The sequence below is a fragment of the Leptidea sinapis genome, chromosome 43 (genome assembly GCF_905404315.1).
Source record: "Leptidea sinapis chromosome 43, ilLepSina1.1, whole genome shotgun sequence".
NCBI classification, from domain to species: domain Eukaryota; kingdom Metazoa; phylum Arthropoda; class Insecta; order Lepidoptera; family Pieridae; genus Leptidea; species Leptidea sinapis.
Window position 1 is genome coordinate 5,073,613 of NC_066307.1, and position 25,135 is coordinate 5,098,747.

Genomic DNA, 25,135 nt, shown 5'->3' on the forward strand with positions numbered 1-25,135 from the left:
TTAACATCATAAGTACAATCTTTCCTGCAAATAAAATTTCATTTCATTTCATTGCCAGTTTGTCCAATTGGCCGCTTTGAATTAAAAGAAAATCTCCATGACAGCCAGAATATTCTAAATTTGAAAACTGTACAACACTGTATTGTGTCTTTCAATTGTTTCCTCCGTTTGCCTTTAATTCCGTTAATTAAAACAGAACCAAAAATAGGAATTGAACAAGAGTAACAAAAAATACTTGTTTTAAAAGTTACTTTCTTTCCTCGAAACATTAAATCTAAAAAGCGCTCATATTGGTCCACCCCCGCAGCTTAAACACTTTATCCAAATATAGCTCCAACATTTTATTTCCATCGAAAGTATTTGGGCTATTTTAGTCTTTTTACTGGTTAAAATGGAGCGTCATTATTTTCAGCAAAATATCGTGAGTAAAACGTTGGATTTGGCCATTTATGAACGGAAGATGCGTTATACATTCTGGTCTCGGATTTGAATATTTTAATAGAATCACTTTTAAATCATTCGATTATATCACTCACCTAATTTAATATTTTATGTGCTATATACTTCGAACCTAAGAACACTTATGTCCTTAGGTTCGACTTAGGTTAAGCTTACACCTACGAGAGCATTAGGTAAGCAATGTATTGATCTTGATTTGTCGATTTTGCTTGACCATACTCCGAGCTTAGAGCAACGAACAAATTTGGTTGAATTAAAATAATTGAATGTCACACAACATTGTTAGATTTAATTAAAAATCTAGATCTATTATTCAAAATACTATTGACTACATAAAATTAAAACTATCATTACGTGGAAGCGTACCAAGAATACTGGCAGCATTACCGCGTTGGATAGCAAGGCTGATCCGTTGACCGAAATAGCTGCCAGCGCTTGGGTAGCATTATTGAGGCGCGAAGATAGCATTTTCAACATTCTCCGCGCCTCTTGACCCCACAGGCCAAGTGTATCGACACTAAACGGGACAAAGATGTATGACTCACTGACACCAACATATTTGCGACGCTTGCTGTCTTTGGCAGTCGAAGCAGCAACCCCAGCACCAACTGACGTAACTTGGACATGAGAAGGAGCCAGAGTATCGACTCAATTCGCGTCCCACACCAGCGTCCTTCCCCGTGCCCAAGCCACCAGCGTCATTCTATCAGGACGCTTGTCATCGCGGCGGGTAATACCATTTGGCTCTAAAACAGCTGGTATATTAGGAGCGGCAAATGCCCTGCGGAAGACTTCATTAATGATAATTTTTCAAAATTATTGTTATCTTTAGCCTTAAGCTCAATTCGAAAATATGTTTGTATACGAAATTATGGTCCCACTTTGAAGAAACGAAATCGACTGACGCGTAAAGCTTGTGAGGTGGTAGAGGATAATATCTGAATCAAAGGAAATTAAAATACTATTTCGTAGTTGGATTTGTAAAGTGAGTCAGAGAAAAAACAGTAGAATGAAAACGAACGTTGCCTTAACGATGAGAGATATATTATGATTGTTTTGTATACTGTATATAATCTAAATGGCAGATGCAACTCATACTCCGCGCCAAAATAAAAATGAAATTTGAAACCATTTGCAAATCATCCATTCCCGATAGGTTTTAATTATTTTTGTTACTTTTTATTTCCACGTCAAAGTTCTTTGTTTATTATTCTGGTGTTTTTGAGTGGCTTTTTTTATAAGGTTAATAAATAACGTAAACACATTCACTGTAAGAGTTCATAAGTCCGGATTTGTCATTATCGCTTCAAATTGTTTTGTATAAATACGACAGCAGACAGAAACGAAGAATTTAAAGCAAACGTTATGAATTCGTCGTCTTACCGAGAATATGGCATTGACGATGGTCTTCAGACGTGAGACCTAACAGAAAATAAAAAGCAAAAAAAAGATGGTGATATAGACCAGCGGGGTCTAACAATAATCTTAGCACTATCTAATCTAACTACTACTGACTCTAGATGATTCTTCACCAGCTGCAGGGATTTTCTCGTAGTTATTAATGACTTGCTAGATTTAGCTTCTGTTGTTTAAGTTGCTATTGGACTAAATTCCAGTGCCAATCATGGCACAAGATATTTGATAATGATTTTACCAGTGGGAGGCTCCTTTGCACCGGATGCCGGCTAGATTATGGGTACCACAACGGCGCCTATTTCTGACTTGACATCTTATGTTGCAAGGTGACAAGCGCAGTTGTAGTGCCGCACAGAATTTTTGAGTTTTTCAATAATCTTTAGTGGCACTAAATTGTAATATGGGCAGGGCATATCAATAACCATCACCTGAACGTCCTTTAAAAAAACAAGAGCGTGTTAATAATACATTCTGCTAAACTCCTTCTTTTAAATTCATAAAAATGTTCATTCATTTTATTCAGAGAACTATTATCAATTCCAGAAACACTAATAATAAAATGAAAATCTTAATTCTAATACAACAATTTCCATGAAATACGATTATCCATTTGTATTTGTGTACCACTCTAATAATTATAAACTTCACATGTGCGGTGTCGAATTAAGTATTTGTTAAATCTAAACATTGCTGTGTGTCCGAAAGTTACGGAAGAGGTTAATAGTTTCAAGCTATTGTTACATCTAAGCGAGCCCCCGTAACAAACTATTTCCAACACAGTTAATGTTTTTCAAACAATTGTTATTTTTAATTCTATAATATATATTTATTTAAACAAGAAACTTTGTGTCATTATAAATTTTGTGGTTTTCTTTTTTATTTATTGCTGAGCCTTTAATAATTAACAACATATATTATAATAGAAACTACGTGTTTACCTAATTTTTCCACACAATATTTAATAAAAATAATTGCGTATTTTTATGAAATCCAATTAATTAATCTAATTCTAGTTACGATTATTGTTATTTTTGGAATCGGTGTCCTTCCGCCGCGACCCACTCTCGCCTCTCGCCTCCTCACGACTCAAACGCATCTCATCTATAACTATGTATGTAGTTACAAACCTATCTTGGATGACACCGATTCCAAAAATTACAGTAGTCGTATCTAGAATTAGATTAATTAATTAGATTGTATAAAAATACGCAATTATTTTCAAAATTCTGATCAACGTCGCATTTGCGTTCGTCAAATTGAGACAAGAAGTTATTTAACTTCTTCATTAATTAGTATTAGTTATTTGACGACCTGTATAGTCGAGTGGTTAGCGATCCTAGCTACTAAGCTAGAGGTCCCGGGTTCGAATCCCGGTAGGTGCAAGCATTTATATGATGAATATGGATGTTTGTTACCGAGTTATGGATGTTTAAATGTATTAATGTATGTTTATACGTATTTATGTATGTTTAAGTAAGTATATTGTATTAAATATATCGTTGTCTTGCAACCCATAACACAGACTATATATGCTTAATTTGGGGCAAGATAATTTGTGTAAAAAGTGTGTCAATATTATTATTATATTATCAATATTATTTTAATAGCTACCGCGGCGCTCTTCATACACATAGTGCTGTCTTATACAAAAAAAAAAACAAAAATCAATAATGTTTGCACATATTGATTCACGGCTGAAAAAGGCGTCACTATTATACCCACCTAGCTGCCATCCTGTGTAATGAAAGCCTGATAATCTGAAAGTACATCAAATAAAAAAATACATTTCCCATTGAAGTTCGAAGTAAATTTTAATAATACATGTTTCATTTGACAAACCTTTTTTTTAAATCGATTGAATAATCTTTTTATGGAAGAGGAGGACAAACGAGCATACGTGTCACCTGATGGTAAGTGATCACCGCAGCTCAAACTCTCTTGTAACACCAGAGAAATTACAAGATTGTTGTAAATTTTTTTTTATCATAATAAGAGCGAGACGAGCAATTACAATGAATTCCACCACCGGACACTACGTGCAAAGTACCACCCGCACCTCGTAGACGTCTGGCATTCCACAACCGCGCAATTTTGTTAGAAATTTCTTGCCTAGCACAGCCACTTCATGGAATCAATTACCGGCTGTGGTTTTCCCGAACAGATTCGACTTAGGGACCTTCAAGAAAAAAGCATACTCCAACCTTAAAGGCCGGCAACGTATGTCTTGACACACCTGATGTTGCGGATGTCCATAGACGGTTGCCTCACCTCTCACCATCCCGTGAGCCTCTTGCCCGTTTGCCCCCTATTATATAAAAAAAAAATACAATGCAGTGCCGCTCAGGATTCTTGAGAAACCCAAAAATTCTGAGCGGCACTACAATTGAGCTCGTCACCTGAAATGAGACTTAACATCTTATGTTGAGACATACATTTTCCCAGAAATTTCACTAGCTACGGCGCCCTTCAGACCGAAACACAATAATAATGCCGTTGTGGTACCCATAATCTAGCCATAATAAACATGTATCATACTGTGGAATGGAGCCTCCCACTGGTAATTATTGGAATTAACGTACAGTTTTTTTTTTTATAATTCCATTTTACACTAACATTACAGATTACATTTACCTAATGCGTTAGTGTAGTGCATATGCATTCCAAAAACCAAAAACACAACAGTACGTGGTGGCTGAGGATATAACCGGGGACTCCGTGGTTATAGTCAACGGTTCAACCTATGTATAGACTGTGCTATTACGCCATTGATGCGTACAAAATTAATATAATGAACATTATGCAAAGTAAATATAGAAATGATTTTTATTGCGTGTTGAATCCGCTACGTTAAATTGTCTTCAATCAATTCGACACGTGTTTCGCTTCTCGCCAAGTTCTGACGCCAGACTCAACTAAATAATATTAGCGCGTTCGTAGAAAAATATTTATTAAAATTGAAATCAGTTATGGCTAAATCCCCAGCGATGGTCTGCAGCTGGGGGCCTCCGCTAGTCCTCTAGGAACCTTCAGGTTCCTCTCGGCGTGTGTAGGAAAAATATTTTTGCGTTGCGTTACACTGATAACTTGCTCGATGCGATTAGATCGTTGAACACTGATTTAGTATTAATTTATTATGCGTATATTAATAAAATAAACAAATATAAATTTCTTGCCTCGCACAGCCACTTTGTGGAATCAATTACCGGCTGCGGTGTTTCCGAACAGATACGACTTAGGGACCTTGAAGAAAAAAGCATACTCCCACCTTAAAGGCCGGCAACGCGGTTGCCTCACCTCTCCCAACCTGTGAGCCTCTTGCCCGTTTGCCCCCTCTTATATAAAAAAAACTGCGATTTTGCGTTGGAACTGTGTTGCTCGGTGACAATTTGGTTAAATTATTATGCGGCGCAAGAGACAACTGTCACAAATTTAACCTCACAGATGACAATGAATCTGTTGTCTGTGGTATTTATTTCTCTATCTACAGGAAACCGTCGGCGCTATAAATTGCCATAAACAAATAAGAAGAAAAGAAATACTTGCATCGCATCCAAATATTGAGTTCAATATCAAAATATAATTAAGTACAGTCGAGGTGTAATCATAATATCCGTCGGAAAGTACGGCACAAATTAACATGACATTTTGTTCCAGGCCCCACAATAAGAAGTGTGTATGGCTGAGTGTAGTGCTCGGAGCTCTAAGTATGTTGGCCAAGGAGACTGGTGTTACAGTTTTACTACTCAATCTTGCTATAGACTTGTACAGATGTTGGCCCGTTATTAAAAGGTAAGGATTATCTCTTTTACGATCATTTGTGCTTGTGGCGGATTTTTTCTGACTTTTTCGTATATGATTATCCAGCACATAAGGAATATAAAAGCGTCTTAACTAAAACTTTAAGCATTGGGAATTTTTATAGATCGATTGATTAAATATTTCATCAATCATTTTATTATCATTCATTACCCTTGCCTATTCATTACTTTGACGACCCATATAGCCGAATGGTTAGTGACCCTGAATACTAAGCTAGAGGTCCTGGGTTCGAATCCCGGTAGGTGCAATTTATATGATAAATATGGATGTTTGTATCCGAGTTATGGATGTTTATATGTATTTATGTATGTTTAAGTATGTATATTGTATTAAATATATCGTTGTATTGTACCCATAGTACAGGCTATGCCTAGTTTGGGGCAAGATAATTTGTATAAGAATGTGTCAACTCTTGCATTTATGAATGGGATAGATATAATTGTACAGACTAGATCTACATTATGTTTTATATACTCACTTAATACATTTATATCTGGAATTTGTATATTATGTTTTAAATTGTATAAGCTTTTATTTTGTCCATAAGAATTTACCTTGTTCATTATATCACTATTTGAGACTATGGGCGCTATGATTCTTAACCCTAGATGGCTAACTTTATTTTATACCCTCTCCGTCGTAACGACGGGTATTTAAAAATGTTTGGTTTTTACTATTTATAATAAATAAAAGTAAATTATTTTTATGTAAATAGTAGTAGCAAGGATTACAAATAAAATAAAATGCTACAATCAACCATATCAGGTATATTTTATATTATAAAGTTACATTTTTAGGCTCTATGAAAAATGATATCAATACTAATATCGGTACTAATCTTTTTGATATGTAAAATCGACTAGAAAAACTGAGCAATAATATCATTATTTGACATATTTGTAACAATGTCAAAGTAAGTAAATAAAAAGGCACAAAAGACTTATTTATCTTTGGCACAAATAATGCAAAATTCAAATTTTTGTTTTCCAAATATTGGTTTCCTACAATTATCTTTTATTTTATTTTACTCATACGCTTTTTTATAGTGGCATTGGCTTCACGTTTTCCTTTTACGCGTTCTGTTCCTGTAGATGTCGTAGCCTCTTCATAGGACCCAGGCTCAGTTCCCGATGATATACCAGGGCGTCCAAGGTCTGCCCTTTGATGAAACGAAGCTGAGGATCGTAGCAATTCAAAAACAATAAGGATGTTCGCTTTTACGTATCTAGGCATTCTTGTTACTGCCAGCCTTATTTTCAGCAAAGGTTCTGTAAGCTGCAAGTATTATCCTTTCATGAAATCTTGGTTGTATACAATCTTTTAACCTATGATAGATGTAGGCTAAAGTTTGTCCCTTGGATGTTGCCCATATGTGCCGGTTTCTACCTCTTACGTTCGCTGGTCTCTGTAAAATCCGCGAAGATGGAAACCTTTCGATTTAATTTGTGGAAGACCTAGAAGAAAGTACTTGTTCATCTACTGGAAGGTCTTCTTCACCTTGTAAGATAAAATTGACTCTCACTTCAATACAAAAACGTTAAAACTAACCATCCGTCACAACGACGGACAAAGTTAGCATGTCTCGACAACTAAAACACTTACCTAAATGACGTGTGCGCTGATACATTGATCCAGGTAGGCACTGAGGTAATTTAAAGCGACATCTCATTTCGACTCAAAATTAAAGAGAGACATCGAAATGAATGTGTGGTACCCGTCGAATCGACGGAGGTAAGCCTTCTAGGGTTAAAGTAGGAATAATATCATTATTTTATTGCAAAAGCCTTCCATGACTTAATTATCACTGTAGTAGCATATATATCGCTGTAAGAACTAGTAAAAAGCTGAAATGTTATATCATCTTGGTATTAAAGATTATTACTCTAAACTTGTAAACTTTGTTATTAAAAGTGTACAACGTAACGAGACGAGCGTACCTATCAAATAGTAGACACGTACGCTCCTTTCAGTTGGTTTTGTTTAACAAATATTAAGTTAATATCATTAAAATTGTAACAGTTCTTTGATGATATGGCGATGGAAAAAACCGATCTAAGATGGTTTATTTCAAAAAACCATTTAAACGAACTTAAATAGCCAAAAACAGTGAAATTTCGGTAAAAGGGAGAACAAGACAAAGTTAAAAGATAAGTTAGGTTAGTTTTTACGGTTTCCAAGCCTTACTTCTTAGTATCCGAACGTAAAGGTATCGTTTGATCTTACGTAAAGGTTCTGAATCATTAAAATGTAATGTTCTCGTAATGAGTCCTCGTTCCCTTCTATTTCGTACATTACGAGACCAATTAGAGACTTTATAAATTCCTTTCATGTGTATATTAATCTTAAGGTAGTAATATTTCACATAAAATTGTATACCAAATTATATAATTGAATATATTTTATTAGAAGAGTGCATTAAGGAAAAACCAGTGGGAGACTAATTTGCACAGGATGCCGGCTAGATTATGGGTACCACAACGGCGCCTATTTCTGCCGTGAAGCAGTAATGTGTAAGCATTACTGTGTTTTGGTCTGAAGGGCACCGTAGCTAGTGAAATTACTGGGCAAATGAGACTTAACATATTGTCTCAAGGTGACGAGTGCAGTTGTAGTGCCGCTCAAAATTTTTGGGGGTTTCAAGAATCCTGAGTGACATTGCATTGTAATGGGCAGGGCGTATCAATAACCATCAGCTGAACGTCCTGCTCGTCTTGTCCCTGATTTTCATTATAAAAAAAATTGAGCTTATTAGTTGGTGCGTGGTTGAAACAACTCTGTTGGTCGTAAGTCTAATAGTAATAATTTCTCCTTAGCTTGACTCTTGATATTAAAAAGAGATAGGGGGTCAATCTTCATTTTCAAGGGGTTTTTCTCATCACAGGTTACAATGCAAAATTCCATCATCTACATGTCAATGTCTGACATTTCACAAGAATCTCTTTACTCCGCACAGCCGGCTTGCTGAATTACCTACCGACTAAACTTTACTGTCGAACTGCTTTCAAAAGCATTTGACCTGGTATTGCGAGTGTCCATGGGCTTGGTTTTCATTATGCGAGTTCTGGTTTTCATGAGGATAGCCAAATGGCAGTTGGCCTTCTCTCTACCTGTACTCAGTGCTATCTTGCCTCGTGTTGTGTAGATTAAGCTGCGATCTTAGTGAATCAATACGATTTAGGTCGAATCGTAAGACTGCAAATCTAGGGTATTTGGTCTAGCATTATATTACAAGACCTGTCGTTTAATTTCTTTATGTATAGATGATGCGACCTTGAATATTTTTCCTCTCCCTAAGTACCCAACGCGCCGAAGTAAGTTTCAAATTTAAATTAATTAAACAAAAAATAAAATTAATTAATTTACATTTACTCTATTGTATATAATGTGTCAATTATTTTTTCAAAATTATACGAACTCTATACTGAAATTGAAATTTTCGAAAATCCCTTCTCAGTCCTCACGTACGTCATATAAGAAAACTTTTTTGAAAAAATTTTAAGTTGTAGACTCCAGTGGCTTAGGTTTAGGATTTGATGAATAAATCAATCAGTAATTAAAAGATGTTTGTCAAAATAGGAGGTGCAGATTAAACTATGAATTGGTTGAGTCTATGAGGATGCAAAACGGAATTTTGAAATTATCTTACAATCAATAATAATCGTTCTCAAATTACATCTAGTGAGGAGTTATAAGGAAAATAATCTTTTTAAGGAATAGTGGACATGTTGCCAGTGTCTAAAAAGCTTATGCCTTCTGAGCATTTATATGACGAATATTTTTGTTTCCAAGTCATGGATATATAATTATGTGATTTTGTTAAGTTTGTATATCATAGTAAATATATCGTCGTCTTGCAGCGACAGTAGCCTAGCTTATGCCTAGTTCTGAGGTAGATAATTTGTGAATCAATATCAATATAAAAAATTGAGATAGAATTGTGTTACTTAATAAATAATAAGAGAACTTGTAAGAACATACAAAAACACGTATAATATTGTAGACGTACAGTAAGATAGCAGTAAGTATCTAATTATTTGAAAATTGTACAATTGTAAATAATCTAAAGGCTCAAATAAGCTAATACAAAAATACTACGTGTTAAGTTCCACCATTTCTGTATAAAAATTCTAGTCCAGGTCATATTTATTACAAGTAAAAGTAGATAATTTTATTGTAGGATTTTCCCTTGTGCTACACCTAGCTAACTCGCCTTATCGTGGTACGAACAAAACCTTAATCCAATGGTTTATTTAAAGCGCGACACCTTATCGAATAAATATTAATATTTTAAAAAACTTCACCAGAATGTTAAGCGACGGTTCAGCTATTATTTTCCATCGCAATATTATATTTAACACCCAATGCTATAAATTCACCGCAATTTTGACACGCAATTATTTCCCGCAGTAATAATTTACTGTCTTCATTTATTGAGTTGTTTTCAATACTGTTGGTACATTATGGATGGGCTCGTTAGCCGAATATTATTAATAAGCAGACTGGAACTATAGCAATGTGTGTTTAATTTCTCTTCTGACTAGGTATTTTGATACTCTACGTCCTCAGATAATATTATGGTTACTGCTATAGGCAGATCATATATATCATCACTTAGATATATAAGTAGGTAAGAGAAAGAAAATTATATCTTCTTTTAAGGAAATGAAGGATGTGTTAAGTGATCACAGCCGCCAACATTCTTTTTCAACACGAGAGGAATCACAGGTGTGTTGCCGGCCATTAAGGAAGGTGTACGCGCTTTTTTTGAAGGTACCCATGTCGTATCATCCCGGAAACACCGCATAAGGAAGCGCATTCCACAGCTTTGTATTACGTGGAAGAAAGCTCCTTGAAAACCGCCCTATGGAGTACCGCCACACATCTAGATGGTGGGGACGATATCCTAATTTGTGGCGCGTCGTGAAGTCGCGAAGGTGGAATTCGGTGGCAGGAACCAGGAAACACCTCTTTGGAACACTCCCGTACATTCGTGATAAATGCGGTAAAAGACACACATTGAAGCGATGTCTCTACGCAACGCCAAGTGATCCAGCCGTTCACAGAGCACTGGGTCGCCGACGCTTCGTTGCACGCGGTCAAATGGATCGAGCTGATAGAAGTGTTGTATAAAATAAGAAGCTAAAAAAGTTTTACTTTTAGAATGTGCGATTAATTAATTAAATACGTATAAATGTTCATAATATATTGTAAGGTGTAAATATATTTACATGTATCCTTTTAAGTGTCCATTGTACAAAGTAATGTTTTTTTTTTAAATAAGAGCGTTATCTCATCTAACAAAAGTTAAACGAGTACACTTTGTTTACCTTAAACTTTGTATAGTATTCTACAAAAAAAATAAAAACATGCCATAGATGATGGTTTCACATTTTTTCTCGTGTACCACAGCCTTATGCGCATAGTTTTAGTAGATATATATGTGTCTGGCAGACAGGAAATAAAATTTACTTCTTTATGATTTCTATTTTAAATATCTTAACAATTATCTCCAGGTCAATATGCTCCCTCAAGATCGAGAAGAAGTGTTCAGGGTTGTCGATAAGGAGTCTAAAAGTGGTGGTGTCACTACTACTGTTGCTGAGCATTCGTCTCGCATTACTTCAAGGGACATGGCCAGTCTTCTCGCCTCAGGATAACCCTGCTGCATTCCATTCTACCTTCTTCGTAAGGTTGGTACTACTCTCTATATACATTTATCTGGCTATTGATATAAGCTTAAAAAAGGGATAGGCTGATGAAGTGTGATTAAAAAAAATACGATTTTGTTTCAAAAGAGCAAGAAAATTCATTAAAAAATTTAATTTTAAATTAGTTGGTATGTGGAAGAAAGTCTTTGAAAAATGGTAAAATGACCTCACTGCACAATTTTCAAGCCCCAAGCATTCATTTCTATCTAATCCACAAAATTAAATATTACATGAGATTCATATTCAAGTTAGTGGCGTGTGGTGTGACGATGGAATTTGGTCATACCAATCCCATTATAAATGCAGTGGAAGATGCACAATAAAGCGAAATCTCTTCCCAACGCTAAGCGATCCAGATGATATCTGTGATCCAGATGAAAATAATACTCCTTATGAGGACGGACTTGCACCACAATGAGCGTTAAAATGTGGGTCTGCTTGCGTTATTTGGTTTTTCGAAGCCAATTTTTCATTAATGAATTTCCACACTAGACGTTACCAGTGGGAGGCACCTTTGCACAGGAAGCCGTCTAGATTATGGGTACCATAACGACGCCTATTTCTGCCGTGAAGCAGTAATGTGGAAGCAGTACTGTGTTTTGATGTGTAAGGCGCCGTAGCTAATGAAATTACTGGGCAAATGAGACTTAACATTATGTTTCAAGGTGACGTGGTCAACTGCAGTGCCACTCAGAATTTTTGGGTTTTTCAAGTATATTGAGAGGCACTGCATTCTAATGGGTAGGGCGTATCAATTACCATCAGCTCAGAACGTCCTGCTCGTCTCATCCCTCATTTTCATAAAAGATCTAAGAGGAATGTTGTCGAAGAGGGGTGAATCTTGAATTATGCTGCGTATCAATTTGAACAATATTTACTCCCATAGTGTAGCTATCCCGAGATTGGTCTACACAGAAGATACTTGAGAGCAAGGAGGAGACTATAGCAATAGTTAGCTGAAACTGATCACCTTTTTTGAGATTGGATTTACATATGCTAGCTTCTATGAATCCCGGGCTACGTATTTCATGCAATTTGTGCAATAAATAAACAGCAATAAAATAACGAAGCATTTATAAAAATTGAAGTTAAACTAATCGTAAAAGATGTTATCTTTAACAATACCTCCGTTATTCGTTATTAACCCTGATACCAATATTTACAGACAAACAAACAGACAGAATAAATTCGGGTGTCCCAATAAGAGTGACTCATTCAAGATTCAGCTGACCCAAGAGATCAAACCAGCAGACCATGCACCGCGCCGACAATTCGATGAATGGGTGTGGGAGCAAAATGTACAGGATGCCGATTTTTCGAAAAAAAAATGTCAAGTTTGGGCCTTACAAAATCCGCACGTGATCCAGGAGAAACAAATGCATCCCCAGTGAGCCACTATTTGGTGCAGATTCTTCGTAGGCGGCGTGATTGCGCCGAAATTCTTCGAAAATGAGGCTGGAAATGCCGCAACTGTCAACGGTTTGCGTTACCGCACCATGATAACAGAATTCTTCTGGCCCCAATTGGAAGGACTGGACCTGGACGACATGTGGTTCCAACAGGATGGCGCAACCTGACATACCGCCCATGAAACAATTCATTTATTGGAGGAAAAATTTCCGGATTGAATAATCTCCCGAAATTCCGATGTCAACTGGCCACCGAGATCTTGCGATTTAACGCCTTGCGACTTTTTCCTTTGGGGTTTTGTTAAATCTCAGGTCTATGCGAATAAACCACAAACAATTCCCGAGCTTAAGGTTCAACGCGTCATCGGTGAGATAGAGCCGCCACTCTGTCAAAAAGTCATCGAAAATTTCATGAAAAGAGCAAGGGTCCGCCGCCAGAGCCGTAAGGGGCATATGCAGGATATTCTATACCATACTTAACGGAACATGTGACCGATGAACTTTATAACGCAATAAAAATATCACCTGTCGTTCAAAAAAATATGTGTTTTTTCTTAAAATTAAATCGGGCACTCTTATTGGGACACCTTTTATAAATCCCCAATTGAATTATATATCTATTTGTTTATATAATCAGACCTTGAGAATGCTCAAATGAGTAACAGGCGACAAGGATTTAACGGAATACAAAATCACGATAATTTATTTCCCATTGCAGAGCGCCTTACTTGCCACTAATTCAATCCTATTGTATTGCGAACTTCTAACTCCGTCGAAATTTGTTTCTATTGTAAGCCAAAGTTTGCGTTGCCGTCAATGCCTTTCAATGAAAATTCAAAAACAATGATTTATTTCAGAACTTCATTATAACAGCTGGACTTATACTGTATATAATGTGGCTGGGTTTTGAATCGTAAATTATTTTAGAATTTAAGTGTGTAATCTTAGTAATAATAACAATTTCCAAGCGATTTTGGTCTTTTATACACTTAATTTCAAGTGTTCGTTGATTTCTCGTATTATTTTCCATATCAGAAAATAGTTATTAAGAAATTAATGCACAATACTACGGCTTTATTGAAATTGATTTAATAGCCACATTCGACGGTATAAAAATAACTTGGATCAAGTAAAATATTGGACCAGATAACTAATTCCAGGATGGTTTTGAAGATTGATGAAAGGCGTTTAACTGCAATGTATTGAATACTGTAGTGCAAAAAAAATATCACCATTGTTTCCAGAACAATACGATGGAGGCACCGTAAAAATATGGGCTCGCTTTTTAAGCCTGGTTTTGTTCTTTTTATCTGTCTGGTGTTGTAAATGAGTGCAGAAATGTTATCTCTTCTCTAGTATTTCATAAACGGTTGATCGCAGAAGGCAAATCACGACGCATTTAGCATTTGTCAGGTAAGAACTTACGGCCGTTTTCAATAACCTATCTTTCCTTAGTTTAACTTACTAGTAGACAAATCTATCATTTTACGCTTATTTACATTTCAATCACCTATCGACATATAGCATTGGAATATAACTAATAATATGATCAATATAACTAATAATAATATTGGACATCACTATGGATAGATAAGATCTTGTCATTAAACGGTGATAGCAATATATCCGTAACTAGAGATACGTTATTGAAAACGACCGTTAGTCGTGCTTATGCTTAACATTCAATTAGTGTCACTTTTAGTTCACTAATTCCTAATATAAATTATTTGGCGAAGATTCTGATGGTATGATGTTGTTGGCTTGTTATGAAGAAGGTTGCTGGTGTGGGACCCAACTACAATCGACCCTTTGGTTGCTTCACCTACACATATATGTTAGTCTCAGTGAGGCTTACGCATTTGTACATCATGGCAGATCCTACTTGGTGTCCAAAGACTTAATCCAAACACTAGAATCTACATCGGCTAATACAGCCCAGCCGTCAAACGCAGAACTGCATTGTGATATGTTAATTTTATTATTATATATGTGTATTTAATTAATATCAAAACCAATATTTCCTTTGTCGTAGACTAATGACATTCTGTTACCTGGCTGCGTTCAACTGGTGGCTTCTGCTTTGTCCTTGGACTCTTAGTCACGACTGGCAGATGGGTTCTGTTCCGCTTATAACAAGTGGCTGGGACCCAAGAAACCTTGTGACTTTTGCAGCCTTCGGAGCTCTTCTGTTGCTGTGCTACAGATGTATTATTGATTTAGAGGTAAACTTTGCTTACATCATTCAGCTTGTGGACTTTTAAAATAATCAAAATTCAAATTCAAATATTTTTATTCATACTAGGATTCAAAATCACTTATTGAACGTCAAAAACCACCACCCATTCAAAAGAGACTGCCTCTGACCTGAGAAGAATGAGCGCAAGAAACTCAACCTTTTTTTTAATATAAAATTATAGATTACAGTGTGACATCGTACAATAAACATTTATAATTAAACAGCCTGAGGTGTTCGCTTTATTCCCAGTCCGTGGTGTCATTAAAAAATTCGTTTATGCTATAGTCACCTTTCCCACACAAACGTTTTTTAACAATTCTTTTAAATTTCGTAAAACATTTGTTTTGTACATTTTCTGGGATCATATTGTAGAAGCATATACATCGCCCAACAAAAGTCTTACTAACTCGACCCAACCGAGTAGTAGGCATAACAAGTTTATGTTTGTTCCTTGTGTTAACATTATACTTTTTGTACCCCTGTCCCCTTAAAAACGAGATCTGGAAAGGTCTTGAAACGTCCGGTTAACAAAAATAAAAAATGTAACTTTTACACAAAAATCTAATGTAAAAACACAGTTACAATTACACGTGTTTAAATACGTTGTGTAATGTTTCTTCTCACGTGATTTATCAAATTTCTTAACAATACACCACTTCTAAATATAGTGGCTCAAATATCTATTTTAATGGTTATTTATAGTATCTATTCTTACCGCGATTCTTATCATATTAAGTGAGTCTAACACACGCACTTTAACACAATCGGCGTACTTTTGCATATGGTTTAAATATGAGGGTATGCAAGTATAAATTGCTTCAACGAAAAGGTCTTAACGGTATAAAAGGCTTGCACGCAATGTACCAGAACACTGGCACATCGGATGCAACTCTGCTCAACATACACATATCCCACTTACTGACAGTGAGATAGGTAAACCTTGATAAATTTTTTTTATGGAATAGGAGGACAAACGAGCGTACGGGTCACCTGTTGTTAACTGATCACCGCCGCCCACAATCTCTTGCAACACCAGAGGATTCACAGGAGCATTGCCGGCCTTTAAGGAAGGTGTACGCGCTTTTTTTGAAGGTACCCATGTCGTATCGTCCCGGAAACACCGCACAAGGCAGCTCATTCCACACCTTTGTAGTACGTGGAAGAAAGCTCCTTGAAAACCGCACTGTGGAGGACCGCCACACATTCAGATGGTGGGGATGATATCTTAACTTGTGGCGTGTCGTGCGAAGGTGGAATTCGGCGGCAGGAATCAGGTTTTTACTTTTTAACATTTATGAATGAAATATACAGTATAATTGATGAGACACTAACGATACCTACTTAAAAAGAGAAGTTAATTATGTAATAATATTAGGAATACATTTTTAAACAAATTTTCTTATAAATAAAATATGAACTGTGGATACACCTCCGCACTGCGGGAATATTTTGTTAACGCTCCGACAGGTCCGTATGTTGCCCGATCCGCTTCCTCCCGCGCCCGCCATTAGCTTTGTGATCTGTCTCCACGCGGTAACCATGGGTCACGAAATTATTAAGACTACTTAATATCCATCGGATGAGTTTATTTAGTGGTCAATAACTATTTATTTTATTTTGTATTTACTTGGTCTAATATCATGATAGCATTGTTAGTGTCTTTTCAGTCATGCCACGTATGAATTTATTTTAGTTTTTTATTTAATGTTTTATTTAAATATCATAAAGTTTAATTTTTGGTTTATTGTGATATAAATATGGACTATTATTGTGCATTATATTATACTCGTAGTTAGTAATGTACATGTCAACGCGATGAGTTTGTGAGCATAAATTAAATCAATGATAATTAAATGTTCATTTCATTAATTTTTTTTGGATACCTTTACAAAATAATGAAAATGAAAACGTTTACTGATGTCATCTATACTAATATTATAAAGCTGCAGTGTTTGTTTGTTTGTTTGAACGCGCTAATCTCTGGTACTACTGGTCCGATTTGAATGATTCTTTCAGTGTTGGGTAGTCCATTTATCGAGAAAGGCTATAGGCTATGTTTTTTTTTTCAAAATTAGGGATCCCTAATAAAATTGCTATTTTGTAACACAAGGTGTAAAATCGAAAACCTATTTTTGCGTGCGCTGCAAAAACTATTGACAATAGAACAAAATGATGTACAGGCTATAATATAGGCAATATTTTATTACTTATAAAACTATCGCGTGAATTATACTTTATATGGCAAAACAACGTTTGCCGGGTCAGCTATCTTTAAGTATAACTGAAAGTTAGTTAGCTTCCTGTTTGTAGAAATAACAGAAAACACTTTTCAAAATTATTGCATGTCTCTTTGTTTGATACCTGGAACGATTAGGAGGCTTTCATTTAACTAAATTTTACTTAAATCACTGAGTTTTTGTGTGAATACATTGCTGCGCAAACAATATTGTAATAACGAATTCACGAGTTCATTTATAATAAATAACTATTTATCTGTAAAATCCTTCTCAGTTGAATATTTATATACGAGTTAACGAGGCTTGACTAGAATAGTCATTCCACTCCAGACACTATTGTCTCTCTCCGTGCACTGCTGTGATTAATTGACCCGCTTAGTTTTAATTTCACTTAGTCGTTACTTCATTTTGAATTTGATATTTTTAAATCAAATAATCGTCAGTTATACTACGGTTCAAGGGAACCTAATTCTACAATACTGAGCATGGCTGTGAGGTTCCTTGTGCGTTTGTGTTTTAACGACGATACGACTTTCAAAAAGCGCGTACTACTTCCTAAAAGACCGGTTTGGGTGTTGTAAGAGAATTTGGGTGGTGGTGATCACTTGATTTCAGGTCACCCATACGCTCGTTTGTCCTCTTCTTCCATAAAAAAGGCGCACACGATGAAGGCTAGAGTACAGAGGCGCCTCTTTCTCAGGCAAACAAGAATGTGCAAGCACTATTTCTGTTTCAATTTAAAGGGCACAGTATCTTGTGAAATCTCTGGGCTGTTGAGATTATCATCTTAAATGTGTTACAAGGCACAATCGCGGTGTTGCTCAGACATTTGGGTTTTCAGTAAGCCTTAGCTGCACTGCTTTGTAATGCAGGGCGTGTCATTTGCCATGAGATGTACAATTTCCTCTTTTGGTAACTTCTAATAATTGAAATGACACATATACAATTATAAATATCTTGACGGTTGTCGCCGTAACATACAAATTACTGCGGTATAAAATTTATTTGTTGTAGAACAATAATTAATTTATATGTGGGTATTATATATAATATTGTAACGATAGCTCTCCGCGAAAGCCCATATTTTTCTACAGCCATCATCAATGTATGTACATGAGGCTCACTTGATGGCAGGTGATCAGGTTAACAACCTTTACATCATTAATAACGTGTATTTCATAGGGGAAATATTTACAAACGTGTAGGCTTTCACTTTGTGCCCATTTTATTAACAGCCGTTCCCAATATACTATCTATAGATAGAGATAAATTACTACGTGTAGGAACCGTGTTGTCTACAGCTACTGTCAACAGGTTGACTTGGTAGGTACCTACTGAAAATCAGTGTTGGAAATCATTTCTAAAAATACTGAGTGGGTGTCCTTTTCATGACGCCGTATTTTTTATTTGTTAATTTAACTATGTATACATGTTTTGTGATGTCATGAATAAATGCATACTTTACTTTACTTTACGTTCTACTGTCAGTAATTAGCTGTCAATAATCTGAAGCTGTCCCAATATACACGACAAGTCATTTTTATCGCATTATATTGGGATGCCTGAATTGTAATTTCCATACAAACCTCTGTCGTTGGTAAGCTATATGTCATCCCATTGACAGACAGCGTGTACGGATAAGGTGAGTTAACGTCGATAAGTTTATTGGGACATACAAATAAACGATAGTTACGATTTTTATCTCAGGTAGGCCACACCTGGAGATAGACTGAATATTGGGAATGGCTGTTATTAAGAGGCAGGTAACCCTTTCAGAATTTACCTACTAATTAAACAATCGTGCAACTGTTCACGAAAGTATGAAGAGAATAAATTATTATTTTAATTCTATAATTTATTAATTAGATGTAGTTTTTATTATTACTTTATATATTAGAAAGAGATTTCCATCCATGTCCTCATCACGTTATGTCCGGACCATCAGGCCCAGACACTTGTAATTTAGTAGGAGCCTTGCTTTCGTCGAGTAGAGGTCAATTAATAGGAGGCGTTAATACGTACATATACTATATGGATCATTGAGAAATACGTTTTTGATTTATTTCATAATTATTTCATATGTTTAAATCAAATTTCTTAGAGTTTTCACGGTTTGAATTTTTTGCAATTTCTAACGTTAAAGTTGTTGCCTTATTTACTCCCTGCGACGTGAGCTATTAACGGCCGTTGCCAATATTCAGTCTATCTCTTACTTGAGATAAAAATCTTAACTATCGTTCACTTTTCTGTCCCAATAAACTTTTCGACGGTAACTCACCTTAGCCGTACACGCTGTCTGTCCATGGGACGACGTATAGCTTACCAGCGATAGAAGTTTGTATAGAAATTGCAATTCACTCGTCCCAATATAAGGCGATAATAATGACTTATCGGGTATATTGGGACAGCTTCTGATTATTGACAGCTAATTACAGGTAGTATAAGGTAGTAATTTATCTCTATCTGTAGGTAGTATATTGGGAACGACCGTAAGTCAATGCGTTACATAGATTAACCGGAGAAATAATTTCATTCTCAAACACGAGTACTACTTATTCAAATAAGCTAAGTTTATGAAGCGTCATTATATATTTATTCATTTAATTTTCGACAAAAAGATAAAAGTACTGTGATCAAAAGTGATTTTGTTATATTAGTCCTGTCCACATTTTAATGCATTAGTTAAACAGCCTTCATTTGATGCAACAAATATCTCAATCATATTTAAATGTATCGAACAATATTTTAATGACAATCTTAAATACAATTTAAATTTATAAACAAAATTTATGACCGATGCGGGACTCGAACCCGCGACCTCGCGTACAACAAGACGTGCGTTGAACAAGACATAAAACGATTTATGAACGCTACGTCACTCGCACAGTTGGTTCAGTGGAAGAGCGCTCGGACGGGACCCGAGAGGTCTCGAGTTCGAGTCCCGCATCGTTCAAAATTTTTGTTAATAAATTTAATTTGTAATTAATCCCAGAAGTGAAGGTTATCACTTAAAAAAAATAACAAATAGATGTGAAGCTTTTACTTTCTGCAGGCACAAAAGCATAGCCCAGCAGTGGTAGGGCTGTTTCTACTGGTGATACCGTTCCTGCCAGCCAGCAATCTGCTCGTTACCGTCGGCTTTGTGATCGCTGAACGAGTTCTGTATATACCGAGGTAAATATTATTTTACTTGGCACCAAATTTTCTGTCTAAGGCTAGGGTTACTATGGATGCGAGTTCTGACGAAAATTTGTTCTGACGAGTACGTGCGAAATCCTCGTCAGAACAAGGCGTTTTCTGTTATTCTGATAGTCAGTTCGTTTCTGCCGTCCAGCGAAGATGGACGAATTTGATAAATTTGATTTTCTTGAAAGTCCATTATTTAAATTATTATTGTTAAATGGTGGGAAGACAAAGCATGTCAACGAGCTATTTTCTACAAGAGACGACAAAGGAGAGTCCCAAATGTAGAGTGTTGAGTTCTGTAGCAACTTTCTCCCACTTTTGCCGAGAAATATATCTGTTGTGATAACTTTTGTCTCTCATATCCCACAAACACCTGTTCTCGTATACGAGACTGATCAATTTATCGTTATCCATGGTGTCAACCAAATCACTTCACAGACGCAGGTCATACGAAAAAATCAAACTCGTTTGAACGCACGAGTGGTTCTGACGACGTCGTGCATGTTCTGACGCGTTCGTCGTTGCCAGTGTAAACACTGTCATTGGATACCAGGCGTTTGTTTCTTCTGACGAATCCGTCAGAACTCGTCAGAACAAATTTTCGTCAGAACTCGCATCCATAGTAACCCTAGCCTAAGTCAGGCAACACGCCACACATACGTTAAATGTAGCGCCACAATTTACACGTCAGAAATGTATATCGTTGTGGAAGCCAACTTACACAACAAAGTGAGTTCAATAAAACTTCGGTCAGTCTTGAACTCGGCAAAAGTTTAAAATTTACCTTTTTGAAAACAAACACGATAATCGAGTTTCCTTAAGATAAAAGATTTTTAAAATTAATTTATTAAATCAATCATGCATTAACTAACTAAAGTAATAGCTAAGATTATAAAAAATAATAATTCGGGTCTTTAGTCGGAGGTGACAAACCATTATTTAGAAAATAATATATTTACAATTGAAAAACTAAAATCTACAAGTACTTTTGTATCATAATATATTTAAATTACGTGACACATTGTTTGTCCGCAATGGACTCCTAAACTAAGGAACGGATTTAAATGGGGATTACTTCATGGAGCGCAGTTTAGTCCAACTTGAGCGATAGGATAGTTTTTATTTCGATTTGGGACCCATAATTATGAGCATTTCCAATATTTGTTTTGTATGGACATATTTTCTTTGAGAGAATTTATTGACGCACGGTTTGACATTTCAGCTGTGAAACAAGTTCATTATAACAACAGGGAGTATATTTTACGAAATTATTCATAAAAAATAGTATTTTATTTATTATGTACAGAACAACGTCTGTCGGGTCAACTAGTAATAATATATATATATACACTCTTACGCAAATTATCTTGCCCCAAACTGGGCATAGGGTAGATACTAGCATACTATGGGTGCAAGACAATGATATATTTCATACAATATACTTATCTTAACATACGTAAATACGAATTGAACTAAGTCTGTAAATCTATATATTACGTCACGGGTATTTTTTGCACACACTTTGCACACCATACCGATTCCGAATAAGATGTTTGTCAAGTTTAATATATAACATAATTAATTTTAACAAATATAAAATTAAAAATGGCACATGGCTTCCTTGAGTTAAGTATCTGACTTGTTCTTTTTTATGAGTCTGTGAGTGACAGGTTTTAGATGTATCAAATATATTAAACAAATTCTGCGTTGAGCGTTGCCGACGATATAACCTTGTAACTTATTCAAACATGTAAACTGAGCTTAAAACTGACGAGCTCGTTAGTTGAGTAATGTATTAAGGCTGCGAGCTATATTCAGCATCATCTTTCGACAAATCTCAATGCTGCAGTCATTTTTAATCTGTGGAATACAAGGAAAGTCTTATGACGTTATTATTAGTGTAAGTTACAGTGGGGGGCTCCTTCACACCAGTGGGAGGCTCCTTTGCACAGGATGCCGACTAGATTATGGGTAACACAACGGCGCCTATTTCTGCCGTGAAACAGTAATGTGTAAACATTACTGTATTTCAGTCTAAAGGGCGCCGTAGCTAGTGAAATTACTGGGCAAATGAGACTTAATTTCTTATGTCTCAAGGTGACGAGCGCAGTTGTAGTGCCGCTGAGAATTTTTAGGTTTTTCAAGAATCCTCAGCGGCACTGCATTGTAATGAGCAGGGCGTATGAATTACCTGCTAGTCTCGTCCCTTATTTACATAAAGAAAAACAAAACAACTCAATCTGCCATCGTCATCTAGAGTTTTACGCAAGACAAAAACTTATTCCGTTAAGGAGTGGACTCATCGATCAAAACTTTATACAGTTTGATTATACTTCTATTTAAGTTACTCAATATCTGGGCAATAATTACCTTCATGTACAAAATTACCTTTCATTAAGACGAATTTCAATTGAATAATATGTCTATTCTATCCGTAATAACTCTAATTATTAATCAATACAGTATTTGACTATAATGTCTACAATTAATTTACAAATCAGTTCATGTTACTACGAATATGAAGTATTATTAAATAATATTTAAAATTGTATATAATTAGGAAATAAGTTCAAAAAGGGTTTTTAAGCTTCTAAGAATAAATTTCAAATAACACAAAGACTAGAAATCGGAAATTCGAATAGAAATCGGGCAGAGTAACATCCTAACTAGTCAACGGTTGCAGCGAAAATGTGTCGACGCTAGGGAGACGTCGCCTTTATAGACGTCTTCACCCTGACCACCTGTCACTGTCAACACAATTTGAATAATGAATCACTACAAACAATCAATACGAAAATGGACAGAGTTTCGGTGAGATGTTCACAGTCCGACGTCAAACGAGGTAATCGTCACCAACCGGATACCGGCTAGATTATGAGTATCACAACGGCGCCTATTTCTGCCGTGAAGCAGTAATATGTAAACATTACTGTGTTTCGGTCTGAAAAGTGCCGTGGCTAGTGAAATTACTGGGCCAATGAGACTTAAAATCTTATGTCTCAAGGTGACGAGCGCACTAATTGTAGAGCCGCTCAGAATCTTTGAGTTTTTCAAGAATCCTGAGCCTTATCATAAATAAAAAACATATTCGAGCGTGACAGCTTCCTAACACAATAAAATTGATTTCTGGCAGCGTGGGAAGCGTCATAATCACGGCGTACGGGGTCCAGCTGATGTGGTACTCGAAGCCAGGTTCCAGAACGTTCCTGATAGTTGGTCTAGCTGTACTGGCAGCAGGTGGGGTCGCCAGGACGTACAGGCGAAATGCAGATTGGAGGGACAGAGCCACGCTTTTGAGGTAACCTATGTTTTTATGTAAAAGAAAGTAATGCACTACACAGTCATTGTAATTAGTATGTGTATGATCTGCAGTGATGATCTATTTAAGTGTTTTTAAATCTGGCCATAATCCTAGGCACGTAGTTCCTGAAAAACGTACCAAGCTACAAACATCGCATTTTAAGGAATTCGTGTTAAAAGTTTAATAAATGTTAGTATAATCCATACATGTGGGTTGGGCTACTAAGTCATGATGTTATTTAAAGAGTGACAGTAGGGTTGCCATTATTTGTCAGTCCGTTAATATGAATCAGGTGACCAGTTTTGTGTTCTTAACTCAATTTCGTGATTGTAGTTAGGAACGTTTTTCTGGAATTACGTCCAATTATGATGAGCAAAATTTATTAAACTATGCGCTATTCTAACGCAATTTAAGTTTTACAAAAAAACTCAATACACTGAACTGGTTAGAAAGTATTATTTTTCATTTAATAAAGAGGATAAACACGATTGCTGGTCGTCTGACGGTATCACCGACGTTCTCGTAATACAATCCTAGCTAGAACTATAAATGATTACTAAAATATGCCTTAAAATATAAAGATTTGTTCTTTCTAAAAAAATTTACTTAAGATATAAATTATTGTAAAATTATTATTAAATTACCTTGTTCTCAGGGCCGACATAGCAAGCTTACCCCAGAATGCTAAACTACACTACAACTTAGGTAATTTCTTACGAGAGACGGACCAGCATGACGATGCTGTAAAACATTACAAGGAAGCACTCAGGTAAAGACAGCCACGTAGCACTTACTTAATGTAAAGTAAATTTCTAGCAAAATCAATTTTACAATGGTCTCCTGGAGTACGAACACTTTTTACTTTTATTAGTGGGCTTCTTGGAAACCTTATTGACCTTGGTACCTTATTGATATAACATAACTGAGGTTTCATTTTGTATATTGGACGAAGAGAGAATTTTAAATTTTAAAAGGATTTAAAGTACCAACCCTATACGAAGAGAATCTAAAATACAGTTGTACTTATCTAAAATTTATCTTGATGTATAATTCTATTTCATATTGTATGTGAACAGCTTGCCCACTAGGGTATTTTGATTGGACTTGCGAGCTTAGCGATCCTGTTTACTACAAGTCCATCCTACGTTAGTGTATAGATTAGGTCCCATTCGGTAAGCGAATCTGCAGCTGTCAATAAATTGGATTGGAAATTTTGGGGTAGAGAATAGCAAAGAAAGCAGTTTCTAAAGATGGTGTTAGTCTGTAATCTCTTTCGTTCTGTATACAGAAGTATGTAATGGACATGCATCAATGGTCTAGACCATAGACTCAGAATATACTAGCGTACAAATGACCTAACAGCG

General features: G+C 35.9%; 1 protein-coding gene across 1 annotated transcript in view; it reads left to right on the forward strand.

Moving 5' to 3' along the window:
• LOC126977001 (protein O-mannosyl-transferase TMTC1-like) overlaps positions 1 to 25,135 on the forward strand; it is a 191,740-nt gene that overhangs the window by 158,943 nt on the left and 7,662 nt on the right. Inside the window, exons 5-10 of the mRNA XM_050825636.1 lie at positions 5,530 to 5,664; positions 11,208 to 11,384; positions 14,844 to 15,033; positions 20,337 to 20,458; positions 23,604 to 23,768; positions 24,427 to 24,540. Of these exons, the coding sequence (XP_050681593.1) occupies positions 5,530 to 5,664; positions 11,208 to 11,384; positions 14,844 to 15,033; positions 20,337 to 20,458; positions 23,604 to 23,768; positions 24,427 to 24,540 (903 nt within the window). The remainder of the gene's footprint in view (positions 1 to 5,529; positions 5,665 to 11,207; positions 11,385 to 14,843; positions 15,034 to 20,336; positions 20,459 to 23,603; positions 23,769 to 24,426; positions 24,541 to 25,135) is intronic.